General features: G+C 47.8%; 1 protein-coding gene across 1 annotated transcript in view; it reads left to right on the top strand.

Annotated features, from left to right (window-relative positions):
- The window catches only part of OSBP (oxysterol binding protein), a 42161-nt gene continuing 24573 nt past the window's right edge, over positions 1 to 17588 (top strand). The window contains exon 1 of the mRNA XM_088449849.1: positions 1 to 406. Coding sequence (XP_088305975.1) covers positions 96 to 406 — 311 coding nt within the window. The 5' untranslated portion in view covers positions 1 to 95. The remainder of the gene's footprint in view (positions 407 to 17588) is intronic.

Here is a 17588-nt window from a genome sequence, read left to right as displayed (position 1 = left end):
CCGGGCTCCGCCCCCTGCACGCACACCCATCCGTCCATGACGTGTCTTCTGGTTCCGGTGTCCCGGTTCCGGCTCGTCCGCCTCGGTATCTCCTGATGGCGGAGGTGCGCGCGGGTCCCGCCGCTTCCGGTCCCGCTCCAGGTTCCGGTTCCGGTTCGGTGTCCCCGTCCCTGTCACCCCCTCCTCCAGCCGGTCCGAGTCCCGGTCCAGGATCTATCCCACCGCTGCCTCCGGCCCCGCCGCCGCCCGGAACCGGCCCCGCTCCGCCTAGGGAGGGATCCAGCAGCTCCTCGGGGTCCGCGTCCGGCTCAGCTCGGGAGGGCTGGCTCTTCAAATGGACCAATTACATCAAGGGCTACCAGAGGCGCTGGTTCGTGCTGAGCAATGGGCTGCTCTCATACTACCGGTAATGTCCTGCTGTCACCCCCGGTGCCCAGTATACAGCCGTCACCCACTGTCCCTGTGTGCATTATACTCCTGTCATCTGTCAACCCTACACTAGTATACTCCTGCCACAGTCCCCTGTGTACCCCTGCTATTCTTGTCACGCCTGCCCTAGTGCCCAGTATACCCCTGCCCTAGTGCCCAGTATACCCCTGCCCTAGTGCCCAGTATACCCCTGCCCTAGTGCCCAGTATACCCCTGCCATCCCTGCCCTAGTGCCCAGTATACACCTGCCATCCCTGCCCTAGTGCCCAGTATACACCTGTCATCTCTTCCCTAGTGCACAGTATACCCCTACCATCCCAATCACCCCTGCCCTAATGCCTGGTATACCCCTGTCCTAGTGTCCAGTATATCCCTGTCACCCACTGTTCCTGTCTCTATACATCAGCCACCTCCTGTCTCGGTGCCCAGTATACATCTGTCACCCTGTGCCCAGGATAGACACTAAGCTATGTATTGCTGTCATACTACCCCAGTCACTTCGGCTCCAGTATACACGCTAAGCATTGCTGTCACCCCTGGGGATAGCATGCACTCTGCCATAACTGTGTTCTGATCAATGGAATGCTGTCTTTCTAACAATCATGCTGTCACCAGTGGGGTCTGTGCATAAAACACTATAGGGGTCTATGCATAGTACCCTATATTTTGTACGCACTGCACTGCTGTCATGCTACTGTTACTAATGCATTGTACCATTAGCAGAGCTTCATATATTAGCTCTGTGCTGACAGTTGGCTGCAGTGGTCAATAACATCTTCTGTCTGCATAGGGGTATATTTACTAAAGTACAGGGTTATAGAAGTTGAGTTGCTCATAGCAACCAGTGAGATTTTACTAATTTATCTAGCACCTTCTAGATTAGAAGGTAACAATTAGAATCTAGTTGCTATGGGCAACACCTCAAATTCTATAAACCCGGCACTATAGTATTTATACACCTTAGTGTGTTTATATAAACAAGTAATCAACCAACACTCCATATATTGAGGAAATGAATGAATGCAAACACAGTGGGGCTGACTCTAAAATGCGATATTACTTGGCAAGTGATTGGTATCTGGTGGATAATGTTATAATGCTTTAATAAAATGGAAACTATCATTATAGAATTGCTAATTTCCAGCTACAGTATCATGTTCCTGTTGCAAAAACTCCTTAGAAATTAATTTACATGTACCAGGCCATCTGATAATGGCCCAGATTTAATTTCCAGGGACAGCGTGATGTTTTGAGGAACTGTCCATGACCCCGTTTCCGTCTTTTTTTTTTTTTTTTTTTTTTAATTAAAGCTTCATAGACTATATAGCAGTGGTTCCAAACCTGCACCATGGCACCATGGGGTGCCTCGGGACACTTGCAGGGGTGCCTGAGGTTGGTGGTCCAGCACCAAATCAGATTCTTTATGGTCACTGGTAAATATGGTAAATATGTGCACAAACAGAAGCACAATCATGTCCACCACTATATAACCAAACCTAAGGATGACAGGTCAGCACAATTTACTTCAGTTTACTACTTTACTACATGTTTTCTGAATGTCTCAATAACAAACTTTTGGCTTAAGGGTGCCGTGAAAACAAAACTAATGCACTAGGGCGCCGTGATACAAAAAAGTTTGGGAACCACTGATATATAGCATCACTTCTGGGTTTATTTTTTATTTTTGGATGTGATTGTTAGTAAATATAAACCAGTATGTGTATAAATACTGTGTATACATAATTATAAACACATATATAGATATAGTATATATAATTTTTTTTTTTGTTTATTTTTTTTTTTGTTCTATGTGCTGCATAAATTGGGGTCTACAGAAGCAATTTATGAAGGATGATGTAGCTTATAATGCTTTTCAGTAGCCTTTTCAAGAAGTGGCTGAGTAGTTATCTGCAGCCTCCTGCTGCTTATGTATTCTGCTGTATTTGCAGTACTAGATTAATGGGGTGAATGGCAGAGTTGTGTGAGAAAGACGTGTTTGCTGACCACACTTGTCAGTGCTAACACATTGTGATCTGACTGATCACTGACGGCTGGTGTGGGCAACACGTCACTTTTTTGCCTTTGGCAGCAAAATAGTTAGCTCTGCAGCCTAGCAATCCATAGCTGTCACATTCTAGTGATGATCTCTGCGTAGCACTTTGGTTTTCATATTTTGTTTCCCCTTGTTTAAAGATAACTTATTTTTCTACTTCAGGGTCCATAGGGTATCCACAGGATACCTTGGGGTATAGGTGTGACGTCAGTCGCAGGGCACCAAAGAGTTAAGCTTTCAGCCTCCCAGGATGCACTAGGTCCCCCTCCTATACCCCGCCCCCGGGCCAAGGCACCTCAGTTTAGTTTGGTGCCCGGCCGGAGTCGGGTGCACCTGTTGGAGTGGGGGCTAGAAGAGCCCCTGAAGCTTATTCTTCATGCAGCTGTGGCTGCACATCTGGATGAACAGCATGGACAGTCAGTCCTGACGTCCATGCTGTCTTCCCTACACCCCGCCGGTACCAGAACGCCGGTACTGATCCGGGGATGCTGGTGGGCGTCTGGGGTCACAGCTAGCGGTGACCCCAGATGCTCCGGACCATGGCCGGATTCAAGGGGGACAGAGGTAAGCAGCGGGGTCCCGCGGTGGGTCCCCGCTGATCACATGGTCCTAAGTCCCCAGGCAGGGGGCTCCCTGGGGACTGGCTGCAGCGTGGAGCCAGGCGACCAACCTGCGCTTCCACTACCCCCTGGGACAGCGGACCGCAGCAGAGCGGTAGCGCTGCGGCGTCCCAGGGGTTAAATGCATGCCAGGGGAGCGCGCCTTCCCTGTCTCACAGCCGGCGCCTCCCCCGCTGCACACAGCCCTCTCTGCACTGTGCTGACTGGTCCTGTGTCAGCGCTCCTCCCCCAGGCCAGCTTCTCTCTGCTCCTCGGCGGCCATCTTCTCTGCAACGCATGGTGAACGCTGCTGGAAGTCTGGAAGGAAGCATCGTGGTCTGGGTCCCCCCGCATACCTCTCCTCCGCTGTGGCTCAGGTCTGTGTATGCAGCGCTGTGTCCTACCAGGCCCTGTGTCTGTGTAGTTGAGTGATCAGCGCTGTTAGTGCAGGAATTGTTATTTCTCTGCATTGTATGTGACTGTGCTAGCGCTGCCTGTAACTATTCTTCTCTAAACTGTCAGCTTTATTACTGTCCCTGTTCTTTCTGCTAAAGCCCTTGCGGTGCGGTGCTGCAGGGTGGTCTCTCGCCTATTTAATACTTAATTGGTGAGAGAGGTCACATACGTGGTGCCATCATGTCTGAAAGTGATTTTCCCCTCCGGCTACAGTGTACCACGTGCAAAGTACCGTTAGCGGAGGGGGAGGGTAGCGCGGAGGGCCTTTGCCGGCAGTGTTTGTCCATGGCGCGGCCTATTACGGTTACAGCACCGGTACAGGAGCCGCTCTGGGCTTGTTTCGCTCAGGCGTTAACAGCTTTAGTGGGCCAGTTAGCTCCGCAGCCCGCGTTTACTCCGATGGGTTTGTCCCAGCAGTCTGTGGTGTCGTCACCCATGCAGGGGTTCCCACGACAATTGGTGGTACCCCACAGTCTCCCTATTTCCCCGCTCCCGGGTTCTCAGGAGCCAGCGTGGGTTAACTCCCTGACGAGTTCTTTACAGCACTTGTCGGATGTGTTGCAAGGGGAGTCTGTGATGCGGCCTCATAAAAGGCCGGTGGCGTCTCTGTCCGCTCCTTATGAGGATGACGAAGGGACGTCTGATGATGGGGAGATTCTGGATCCTTACGATCAGGAACCTCTCCATACTAAGGACGCTGATGCTAAGTCCAAAGTATATATTCCTGGACTTATTCGGGCGGTCCGCACAGCCTTGGTGACTGAGGACGAAGTTCCCCCAGCGGCTAAATCTAAGTATGTCTTTTTCAAAGATGTGAAGGGCGATGCCACAGTCTTTCCTCTTTCGGGTCAGTTGGTGGACCATTTAGAGGAGGCGTGGAAACAACCTGGCAAAAGATACCAGCCGCAGAGACGCCTGGCGGTGGCTTATCCGTTCGCGGATAATTATTTTGCTAAGTGTGAATCCCCTCCACAGGTGGATTCTCACGTGACCCGTCTTGTCCGTAGTGCCACATTGCCGATGCCATCCATGTCCTCCCTTAAGGATGCTACGGACCGCAAGGTAGAAATCTGCCTGAAGTCCGCTTATTCCCTTGCAGGGGGGGCAGCACGGCCGGCTATGGCCATTTGCTGGGTTGCCAGAGCGATGGAGCGCTGGGCGGATTCATTAGAGGCTTCTTTTGAATCCGACTGTCCGGCCGAACAAGCGGAGTTGATTGGCAATCTCCGTGATTCGGCCACCTACATCAACGAGGCGGCTCTAGACATTAGTACTCTGGTGTCTAGAATTTCTTCAGCAGCGGTAGCTGCTCGTCGCACCTTGTGGCTGCGATCCTGGAAGGCGGACGCAGATCCAAGAAAGGTCTGGAAGCGTTGCCGTTTACCGGAGAAGTTCTCTTCGGTCCGGATCTGGATAAGATTGTGGCCACGCTGGCGGCAGCCAAATCTGCTTGTCTCCCGTCGGCCGCTGCTCCTTCTGGTTCTGGACCATCGTCCTTTCGGTCATCTAGGGCCCAGGGTAGGCCCAAACCACAGTCGTTTCCTAGACAGGCTGGCCCTAAGAAATCGGTCAAGCCCCGGAAACAGGCATGGAGTACCAGACGTCCGGCCCCCAAGCCAGATGACAAGCCTGCGGCCTGACGGTCCGGGTCTCCCCTTGGGGGATCCCAGGGTGGGAGGCCGCCTGCTGCAGTTCTCCCGGTGTTGGTCGTTCACTACGACAGACACTTGGGTTCTGGAGGTGGTCTCTCACTGGTACGCCCTCTCCTTCCGGCACAGACCCCCGGCTCGATTCTTCACCACGGGTCTACCATCAGACCGGAACAAGGCTACGGAGCTGCGGAAGGTATTGCACACTATGCTCCAGGCTGGAGTTATAGTGCCTGTTCCATTCTCCCAGAGGGGCCAGGGTTTCTATTCAAATCTATTTTTGGTACAGAAACCCAATGGGTCATATCGTCCGATTCTCAACCTCAAAGCACTCAACAAGTCTTTGCGGGTCCCGAAGTTTCGGATGGAGACCCTACGGTCCATCATTCTGGCGCTGGAACCTGGGGACTACATGGTGTCATTGGACATACAGGACGCTATGGCGGTCATGGCGGCTTCTCTGCGGCTGCAAGGAGTCCGCATGTTGCCGTACTTGGACGACCTGTTATTGGTGGCAGGATCTCCAGAGCTCCTGTTACACCACTTGGACCTGACCATTGCACTGCTGCAACGGCACGGCTGGCTAATCAACTGGCAGAAGTCCACTCTAATCCCGTCTCGGAGGATTCTGCATCTTGGAGCCTTATTGGACTCGGGACAGCAAAGGATCTTCGTGACGGAGGACAAGATCTCTGCTTTACAGTCAAGGGTGCGCAGTTGTCTGCACAGCCGCCGGGTGTCCTTACACTCGGCGATGAGGTTACTGGGCTCCATGGTGTCGGTGTTCGACATGGTGGAATACGCCCAGTTTCACTCTAGACCTCTGCAGCACCTGATCCTGTCCAAGTGGAACGGGCTGCCTCAGTCTCTGAAGTTCCAGACGATTGTGCTCACCCCGGAGGTTCGCCTGTCCCTTGCGTGGTGGTTAAAGACGACCCACCTCAACAAGGGACGTCCGTTCTGGGTTCCAAATTGGGTCCTGTTGACAACGGACGCCAGTCTTCGGGGCTGGGGAGCAGTTTCGGGTCCACACTTGTTCCAGGGCAGGTGGACACCGACAGAAGCGGAGCTTCCAATAAATATCTTGGAACTCCGTGCGGTCTTCAATGCTCTCCTGCAGGCACAGCGGTTTCTCCAGGGTCACCCGGTGCAGGTCCAGTCGGACAATGCTACCACCGTGGCCTACATAAACAGGCAAGGAGGAACTCGCAGTTGGGCGGCTCTCGTAGAGGTCTCTCGGATCCTGGTTTGGGCGGAGCGCAATCTTCTGGCCATATCAGCGGTCTTCATCCCGGGAGTGCTAAATTGGGAGGCGGACTTTCTAAGTCGCCAGGACGTTCATCCAGGGGAATGGTCCCTGCACCCGGACGTTTTTCAACTACTGGTGGACAGGTGGGGTCTTCCAGAAATCGACCTCATGGCGTCCCGGCACAACAACAAGTTGCCGGTGTACGGGTCTCGCACAAGAGACGAAGGGGCGTCTCTGGTGGATGCTCTGTCCGTCCGGTGGACGTTCAGGTTCGCATACCTGTTCCCTCCGGTCTCCCTTCTTCCACGGGTAATCCGGAAATTCAAACAGGAAGGAGGGACGCTCCTGTTGATAGCTCCCGCGTGGCCCAGACGGCACTGGTTCTCAGACCTTCAGGGTCTGTCCGTGGACAGTCCTCTGCGGTTGCCGCTACGACCGGACCTTCTGTCTCAGGGTCCTTGTCTTCACCCGGACCTGACTCGGCTGTCTTTGGCGGCGTGGCTGTTGAGACGGCCATGCTGAGGTCCTGGGGGTTTGCCAGCTCTGTGGTGCGTACCATGTTACGAGCTCGGAAACCGTCTTCCGCGAGGATATACCATCGCGTGTGGCATACGTTCTTCCAGTGGTGTCGACCGAGAGGTTATGCACCGCGGGAGTTTTGTCTGTCTCGGATTCTCGCCTTCCTGCAAGCGGGACTAGATCATGGGCTTCGCCTTGCTTCTTTGAAGGTACAGGTTTCGGCCCTATCTGTCTGGTTTCACCGTAGGATTGCTACAATCCCGGATGTGCGCACCTTTATGCAAGGTGTTCTCCGTATTCAGCCGCCCTTTGTTCCACCTGTGGCGCCTTGGGATTTGGCTGTGGTCCTGAGGGCTCTCCAAGGACCGCCGTTTGAACCACTGGGCTCAGTGGATATTAAATGGCTAACAGCTAAGACTGTTTTCCTTCTGGCCGTTGCTTCAGCCAGACGTGTTTCTGAGTTAGGGGCTCTTTCTTGTAGACCCCCTTTCTTGGTTTTTCATGGGAACAGGGCAGTGCTCCGCACTCGGCCCGAGTTTCTTCCCAAAGTTGTTTCCCAGTTTCATGTTAACGAGGAAATAGTTGTTCCGGCCTTTAACTCACCGGGTCTTTCCGTGGGTGAGGCCTCTTTGGATGTTGTGCGGGCCTTAAGGACTTCTGTTGACCGCACTTCTTTGTTTAGGAAGTCGGACGCTTTGTTGTCCTCTATGGCTTCTGTAAAAAGGGTTGGCCTGCTTCAAAGCAAACTTTGGCAGCCTGGATCCGTATGGCTATTTCTGAAGCTTATCTTCATGAAGGCCTACCGGTCCCTCCTTCTCTGAAGGCTCATTCCACTAGGTCTGTGGGTCCTTCGTGGGCAGCTCGACGTGGTGCCTCGGCAGTTCAGATCTGCAAGGCTGCTACGTGGTCTTCTGTCCATACCTTCGTGAGGTATTACAGGTTTGACACCTTCGCCTCTCAGGATGCTTCCTTCGGGCGGCGGATTCTCCTTTCTGCACAGGAGCGTCCCCACCCTTAAAGGATACTGCTTTGGGACATCCCCAAGGTATCCTGTGGATACCCTATGGACCCTGAAGTAGAAAATATGAGATATGGTAAGAACTTACCCTTGTTATCTCTATTTCTACGAAGTCCATAGGGTTCCACAGGACTCCCGCCCTGTCGCACCTGTGCTGCAGATGGGCTTTGCTCTGGTCACCGGTTTTCCGTCTCCCTCTGGTGAGAATGTGATTCTTGTATGTGTCCAGATCTTTGTTCTCTCTCTTCCTTCTCTTCCTCCGGCCTATGGCTTGGTAACTAACTGAGGTGCCTTGGCCCGGGGGCGGGGTATAGGAGGGGGACCTAGTGCATCCTGGGAGGCTGAAAGCTTAACTCTTTGGTGCCCTGCGACTGACGTCACACCTATACCCCAAGGTATCCTGTGGAACCCTATGGACTTCGTAGAAATAGAGATAACAAGGGTAAGTTCTTACCATATCTCATATTTTTTTTCTTTCTTAATAATGTGATCTGAACATTTACCTGTAGTTACAATATACATTTTGTATGAGTTGACGTAAGTAAAGTGCATATTGGGTTAGAACAAGTAGCCTATGACTTTAATGGTGATATACAAAGTCCCTCGCAAGGTCATATATACAGTATACTTCTATAGAGACTGGAAAACATTTGTTCATTATTATTTACATGTATTCACTGACATGCAACAGATAACGCTGTCAAAATGCTTTGTGTGTGTGTGTGTTGTTTTTTTTTGTTTTTGTTTTTCATCCAGATGAAGCCATTAGAACAGAGTTGGAGCTTTTAATCGCTGATATGGCGTCCGTCAAAGAAATGTCCATTCAGTTTTATTTTTTATTCAATTCATATCTTCTAAGTGATATAATATAGAAACCTTGTTACTCTTTTATGCTGACTTCTGTATGGAAAATATTTTCATTTTGTCGGGATAAATAATAGGTCCCCCTTTGTAGATTGTTTACATTTTGTTAGTAAACTGGGTATAATGGACTAAAGACGTCTGGTTTTTCCAGTATAGTTTCCTATCAGCTTTCTGTATGTCTGGAGGGAAGTGTTGTTCTTGATTGTGTAAAACAGGTAATCTCAGGGTGGTACGTTCCATGAGATTGTATCTGCAGAGCAAATCTGTGCTGTGCGAGGGCAACAGTTGTGTGCATGATAGTTACCCACTGTGCAGAATGCTGCATTATTGTATCAGCAAAGTAACAGTAGCCCCAGCTTTATTGTAGTGCATTGGAGACCTTTTCTACAGTAGCTCAATAATTGTTATTGGACATTACAGGCACATAAGTAGATGGGTAAGAGCATTGGTTTTCCTTAGGACCCCCAAACAGTTCATGTTTTCCAGGTCACCTTGCTGGTGCATAGGTGTATTACCATTTTGAAGATCCCCAGGTGACCTAGAAAACATGAACTGTTTTTGGGGTTCTGAGGACCGAGTTTGAGAAACACTAGGTTAGATCATTTCAAAAATAAGAAAACAAAATCCTATGAATAAGGAATGATAATTTAGCTGGAGATGTGACGTTCACTTTAAGGTTTGTTAACTAGTTTTATTTAGTAAAGAGGCATGCTAATCTCCAAATAACAGAATTTGTAGAAGTATTCCTGCTAAGTAGTGAGGCAACAATGACAGCTATATAAGTTTTACAATATTACATTACTACTTCCTCTTCTCATTTGTGGAGGTTTCCTGCCCCTAGTATTTGTGCTTGTAAATGGGCTGAGTCAGGGTGTCAGGGAAGCTGATAGCTATTAGTAATGCTACACATGATTTTGTGTGTGTGCGTGCGTGCGTGCGTGCAGTTGGACCTGGATAATTGGGAAACCTCTATTACTGGGACTAATTGTGAGGTGCCAGAATTTTTGCACCAAAAAACCTCTGTTACTGAGACTGTCAACCCTCTTTAACTGAGATTGATTTTTTTTTTCCGATTATTAGGAATCCCCTCTATAACTGAGACGATTGCTGTTAGGACCTCTTTAAGTGAGATTAGTGCAGTTTATTGACCTCTTTAAATGAGACGACCGCCTTTAGAACCTCTGCAACTGGGATTTGTACTGTTTGTACCTGGATTTACAGGGGTATGCCCAATACACATGACTTTCATAGAGCCACTGAGCGAACCTGCATAAGTGAGAACCTCTATAAAGGTGCATACACACGTAACGATTTTGTAACCAATGATTATCTGTCAGATTTTCCCTTGAAAAGTGAACGATTTTTTGAAGTGTAATGAACGATTTTTACAACGATGAACAAAAAATGTTCCTTCCCATAATGGAAATCGTTATGTTGGTCAGTCAGAAATAAACTACAAACAGGAGCGCGCTTGAACGATTTTCGTTCATTGTTATAACTCAGGAACTGAACGATTTTTTTTGAACGATTGAACTATAATGACGTCGTTATAGTTAAATCGTTCAAAAAATCTTTACGTGTGTACGCACATTAAATGAGAGTGAGACTCAACGTGCTGTCCCTTGAGAAACTATATATATATATATATATATATATATATATATATATTAGGGATGTGCAGGCTCGAATAGGTTCGAGTTTGCACGTTGAGTTCGGATTTTTCCCTCCAAAAAAAACGTAAAAAATCCGAACTCAACGTGCAAACTCGAAACTCTGTAACTCTTTAACACGTTTGTTACAAAAGAACTTTAGCTCTTCATTACTATTATTATTATCTTTAATTTAAATGGTGCCACATGAGGCCCTTTGCGCCTTACAACGTACATAAACAGTAAAAAAAAAACACATCCAGTAACCGAGTTTCGTATGACCTAAGGCGCAGTGGAATACACTGTGGCCTTCTTTTGAATAAAAAGCCTTCCCTAAGCACAAGGGATTTTATTCGGAATTAATTATACTACACTAAGAAGTTTCTTTTTCTGTTTTAACATGTTAATGACCTTGATGGTAATTTCAGGAGACTCCACAGTACAAGTTCTACCAGTCATTTGGAAAAGTCTCCAGTGTATTCCACTGTGCCTTATATAGAGCCTTCATTCTTTTGCACTTTGACTTGTTTTGAGTAGGATTAGTTGTTGTCTTTTTGGGTTTTATTTAGTTGTGGAATTTTTCCCGGTCACTATTTATTCAATATTTCATATAACCTGCAACATGAATATAGCTTAGTTAGTCTCACACAATATACCCTTTATAATGATGCCAAGACTCGGCAGTCCCTTCCTTCGTTCTACGGTTTGCTCCCATCAGTCAATCAAAACCCACCCCCCTGCCACATGACTGGGCCACCCGAATGCTACTGGTAGACTCGATTGTACACAGATATAAAAGTGTTGCATATCAAATGAATCGGTGCAGTCTTGTGAAGCAGTTTTGTTGCATCCGATTGTGACTTATGCTGGGTACACACTGGCAGATATATTGGCCTGATCAATTGATCGGGCCAATATATCATCTGGTCTGGATTTCAAGTCCCTCCAATGAAATATTCTTTCTCTTCTTCCTAACTGGAGTCTGTATAACACGCTGGGGTACGTCCCCTGTTTTTGGGACAGTTGGTATCATTTTAGAGAGAGTGATATTTAGGGCCTAGTTCATTTCCAGCGTGGACATCTCTCCTCTTAGCTCGATCTTGGCAGGATCAGTCTTTCCCAGAGGGACTGTTGCTCCTTTACAGCCTAGGACTGTTACGACCATGAACCATAGTTCAAGCACACAATATAGAATGCGTAGCCATGTGGTTACCATGAAACAGATCTATGAAGCGAATCCCTGCAGGCTTATACAGCATACCCAGTGCACACTCTAATTGGATCTGTGAAGAAAAGGGGTAAAAAGATCTCCTGACCAAAGTCCAGACATTGTATAATACTAGGTGCATCTGTGATGGGGTCACATCTCCTCATTAGCTGTCGTCTTGTCCATCCACACTCCACAGTTCTTTCCTCAGTATCTAGAGGTCTGTTTTATTCTTCATCAAAAAATAGTTCATGCTGCTTTGGAGGGCACTGCTTTCAATTAATGTCCCCTGTCTGGCCATCCCTGCTTAGTTCCAGTACAGTTAAAGCAACGTCCCTCTTTACACATACATAGAAGCTGTGGCAGTTATCTATTGTCACTTTCCTGCACTTTTTCATCTACTACTATGCTGTGGCTGTTGGGAAAGACAATAGTTTGGGAACACAGTACTTTGCAGTATGTCTTTGGGCCAGTGGCAAACGCAGGATTTCTAGAGGGGGGGTTTCCAAATGCTTGATTTTAGAGTGAGTGTGGCCAGTCCGTGAAGAGGGCAGAATTAGTACTTATCCAGCTTTAATTTGCATCAAACAAAATGTAATAATAGATACAATAGCATAAAAAGGGAGGAAAGCGCTCTGTGGTGAGTGGTTCAAATCAAGTGATATATAGGTCTATCTGAAAGTATCAGTGCAATAAACTCAGTATGAATGATTGTTGAAATATCTGGTCGGCAAAAACTTGGGGCTGGAAATTCGTGACAATGGTATAGTGTCCCAATTAAGAGGGAATGTCAATATATAGAAAACTGGTGGGCAATAACTTGTGGCTGAATTTTCAATTTGCATTCCCTTTTTATGCTATTGTATCTCTTCTGCTGCTACCCCAGACTCCTCTTTTGCTCCCATGCCCTGGAATAGTATGCTCTCAGACGGGTGTTAGGTAAAGGGATCCCCAGTGCGCACCGGGATCCCCCCAGCTTGTCAGCCCTTTACCTAACACCCGTCTGAGAGCATACTTTATACAGGTACTACCTTTTACTCTCTCTTTCTCTGCTCTCTCATTAGATGCCTGTGTGGTGAGTCTCTGCGCTGCGTGCAGCAACAGAGACATCACCTATACGGTGGCACTAAAAGCAGAGGCAGTCTGCACTGTTTCTTTCTATGCCTGGTGACAGTGAAACTCATTCCACATCCTCTGATTTCATCGATGTGGAACAGCAGTATCTGACCCTTAAGCGCATACGCTCTACATTTCAAATCTATAATACACTGTATGCTCTCATATATTTAATAGAGGGACGCCTCTATATATACTATACAGTAACCATTGACGATACGGGGTTAATTATTGACTGTGGTATACAGCTTTTTAATTATGTTATTGTTGATTAGTACACGTCATTTGTGTTATGTCATGTTATATTTTCGCCGTACTTTATGAGGGAGATACCCCTTAATTTAGAGGATTAAGATACGTGTTGCGACATTTAGGTTAAGAGCCAACTTTAGTAATAGTTCATTACACAATTGAACTATTACATGTACATGTTTGGTATCCACATGCATGACTATAAAACATTGCATTATTGGGAATCATCAATCGCTTCCATTGATTTGAGGAGGAGTACCTCCAATTGAATGGTTTCCTTAATAGTCTCCTATGACCTTTCAATAGTTAAATCTAATAAATTGGTCACTTAAAAGGACCGCTTACCTGTTTTATTGTGCAACACGACTTTGAGATATTTATGTTTTGTTATTGGCTTCATTGTTCTGTCATCTGTTAAATATCATTTGTGTGACTCTTGCCTAGAAAACCTAGTACTGGTTTTAATGATACTAATAGAGTTGAACTTTTAAAGATTTCTTCTATATAGCTTTCTCCATGATTTAATTTTGTGATTTTCTTTAGTTTGGGGTGTGCCTCAGTTGTTGGGGTCCTTTTCTTCTCTTTTTCTCACAATACTGTTATTACCCCAGGGAGCACCCCCTGACTGTTCTTTATCCCTATTAAATTATATATTATATATCAACCTGGAACTTTTTACACTTCTGTGCGACTGCTCTGTTTTCTTTCGCCCTCTGTCTTCCCCATTTTCCCTTTTCTTTTTATCTAATACCGGATCTCACTGTAAGCTGGTGGAGGAGCGGCACGAGCGGGCCGGGCAGCCTCCAGCGCTACCATTTAGTAAGGGACCGGGTCGGCGGGCGGTAACAGCGGCGGCCGGGCCTCCTTTCCCCCCTGGCGGCATCCATTTCATGTGGGGGGGCGGAGCTGTGGGCATTTTAGTGTAGGACAAAATGGGGATTTAGGTAGGGCTTATTTTCGGGGTAGGGCTTATTTTGGACCGGGTTTCAAAAGTAGGGGTAGGGCTTATTTTCAGGGTAGGTCTTATTATTGGGGAAACATGGTAGTAAAATTCTATTAAATTACTATTTCTATTGAGGTCATGGTGTGGGGTGGGGGGGTTCCAGGCACCTGGGGAGGGTTAGTTTTAGGGTGTGAGAATGGTGAAGTTAGGTTTAGGCACCAGGAGGGAGGGTTTGGTGGTAGGGAGAAAGGGAGGATTAAGATACCTACCGACAGGTGTCAGTATCCTAACCCTGTCAGGATGCCAGCATTGAGATTTTGACCGCCGGGATCCTGAGCGCTGGGATGTGTGTATATATATATATATATATATATATATATATATATATATATAATCTCCATATCCCAGGGCTGCTTTGAGTGACGTCACTTCCACCACGACTGAGGCGCAGCTGCCGGGGGTTGTTGCTCGGGTTAGTCAGCTGACAGGACCTGGACACACCTGGGGATTTGTTTTGCACATTGTGTGGTTGTTTGTGATCCTGAGGAACGGGACTGCTCCCCGAAACGTTGACCCAATAGACACCCTATTTTTTGGGGAACACAGTTATTAGTCTTCGAGTGCCGCCTCTCGTTTTGTGTGTGTGACTGTGTGTGTGTATATTAGTTTCTTTTCATTGTTGTTGCAAATTTCACACACAAACGTGCTGTGTACACCACCCATAATGAGTATTCTTTTTACAGTAATTGACATCTATTGGCAAATTACAGTATTGAGTAGTCCTGAGCCAAATGTGCAATTAAGTCCAAGAGCATATTGGTAGGCTAATTGACTTCAAATGGAATTAACCCCATTGTGTGTGTTTGTGTGATAGTGAGTATAGGGCCTGATTCAAAGCCGGACGCTATTTGCACTCGCTCGTTCAGAAAAAGGGGCCGGCTATTTAAATTGAGCGCTCGCTCTTTGCGGTCTGTTGACTCCTCTATGTCTGAGCGAGCGAACGAAACATGCGCTCGCTATTTTATAAAGACTCCCCCTGGCCGCTCGCATCCTACGTCACCTCCGCTATTTATTTGATTAATCGAGTACATCGAAAGGCATCTGAACTGCTCACAGTGCTTGTGGTAGGTTTATCCTACCGCAATCATGTGAACAGTTCAGGCTAAGAGACAACCAAGTGACGTGGCCGATGACGCTGCTTTGTTAATTATGCACACCCTTAAAACGCCCGTTTTGACCTTTTGGCACGCCTGCGTTCGGATCACCACTCCCCGTTTTCAAGCACCTTCCCCTGTTACCACCCACAAACGCCTCATCCTGTCACTCAAATTAGCAGGCACTCGCTTTCCGACCGCAATGACTGGTTGGCGCATGCGCATTACGACCCATACGCATGCGCAGATGTGCGAACATCGCTTGGAGCGAACGAGCGGCCGCTTATGAGCGGCTCTGAATCAGGCCCATAGATTGTAAACTCCTCTGAGCAGTATCTGTAAATACTGTGGAAATTTGATTCGTTGAAGCTATATTAATAAAAATGAACATCCGTAAGATTTGTAGAGTGGACATAGGGCCTGATTCAGAGCCACTCGTAAGCGGCCGCTCGTTCGCTCCGAGCGATGTTTGCCCAACTGCGCATGTGTACGGATCGTTATATGCATGCGCGAACCAGTCAGTGCGGCCGAAATTCGTTTGTTCGCTATATAGCGAATGCCTGCTATTTTGAGTGACAGAATGAGACGTATGTGGGTGGTAACAGGGGAAGGTGCTTGAAAACGGGGAGTGGAGATCCGAACGCAGGCGTGCTTAAAGGTCAAAACGGGCGTTTTATGGGTGTGCATAATTAAAACAGCAGCGTCATTGACCACGTCACTGGGTTATTTTATAGCCAGAACTGCTCGCAAGATTGTGGTAGCAAAAACCAACCACAAGAATAGCGAGCAGTTCATATGCTGGTCGATGTACTCGATTAATCTAATAAATAGCGGACATGACATAGGATGCGAGCGGCCAGGGGGCGTATTTTTCCAAAAAACGACCGCAAGTTTTGTTAGCTCGTTCAGACCTAGAGGTGTGAACAGACCGCAAAGAGCGAACGGTTGATTTGAATAGCCACCCCTATTTTCTGGACGAGCGAGCGCTAATTGCGTCCGGCTCTGAATCAGGCCCATACATCCCAAATGTCCTTCGTTTTGTGAGAGCGCCCCATTTTGGGGAATTAAGTTCTGACAGTCCAGTTTGACCAAGGCTGAACTATTTTAAATTTGAGAGTCTCGACTGAATGATGTTTGACAGTCCACAGGGCGCATCAATAGGGCATCGTGCAGAGATGTGTGCAAACCTGATGGTTTGCGTACGTCTCCGATGGTGGGGTGCCTGCGCAGCACCTGTTCTGGGTCATTGCAGACAGCGCACCCTGATCCGCAGCCTGTGTGTTTGGGGGCGGTGCCGGCCTCTGTTCTGGAATACTAGGGCGTGCTCACCCCATTTTCTGGAAATGCCGAGGCCAGGATCCGTGTCTTCTGACGCAGACTTCATGGCCTTGGCTGTGGAGCTGTGAGGGGCAATCTGAGTAACCTCAGGGTTACTGAGATGGCCGATGGTCTCGCAGAAGATCCATTGCTGCATCTTAGGATGCAACACTGGGAACTGCGATGCTGTCAGGAGGCAACTTTTCTCCGCAGACGCCTCCTGCGGCATTAGTATATGTTATCATCTCTGCTGTGTCCAAATCCGCAGGTGCGTTGCTAACAGCGTCCATATCTGAATCAGGCCCATAGCCTCTGTGTGTGCTCACTATATAGCACTTGGAAAACCGAGCTGGGTCTTCTCGTTTTAACTGGTAAATTCATTATCCTCTGCATATGTTTCTGTAAAAACTGTTATTTTTATGCTGGGTACACACTGTCCGATATGTCATTGGTACAGGCGATGAACGATATATCGTTCTGATCATTGGTCAGTGTGTACACGCAGTATATCTGTGAACTATGGGCCTGATTCAGCAAGGAACGCAATTGCTAATACACACGCAATCAGCCAATTGTTGCGTACTGCGGTCACAGTGACTACGCAGACCCATCGCAGAGTGATTGGCAGGAAGTGCCCTTTGTTGGTGGTAACGTGGGGGAGGGTCGGTCGAACGCAGACGTGCCAGTTGCAGGGGCGTGCATAAATTATCCACTGCAATGCATTGCGCAGCTTGAGGCCTGATAGTGTGCGCTGAAGTTAGCAATTTCTGAGTAAGGTCAGAGCTTGAGCAAGTGTGCGTGAGGCTGCGATGGTACCGATGGTTTTGCTAAACATTACGGATGTGTGTGTTAAGTGGGCGTCCTTATGTAGGGCAGCGGCGGCACTGCGATTGCAGTGAATTAGCATACTATCGCAGTTTAACTGCGTTCATAATCGCTGTTGCGTTTCGTAGTAAATCAGCCCCTATCTCATTCACAGATATTTCGCATCTGCCCCTTGCTGCACGCCATATGCAATGCAGATATATAATTCACAGCGTTCGGTATGTACACACGATCGAATTGCCGAACAATATACATAACCCATGGAATATGACAATACAAGTAGGCGGGC

The sequence above is a fragment of the Taudactylus pleione genome, unplaced genomic scaffold, assembly GCF_031769625.1.
Source record: "Taudactylus pleione unplaced genomic scaffold, aTauple2 ptg000497l, whole genome shotgun sequence".
In the NCBI taxonomy this organism is placed as follows: domain Eukaryota; kingdom Metazoa; phylum Chordata; class Amphibia; order Anura; family Myobatrachidae; genus Taudactylus; species Taudactylus pleione.
Note: the sequence above shows the minus strand (reverse complement) of the source record. Positions and strands in the feature narration are given on the sequence as shown.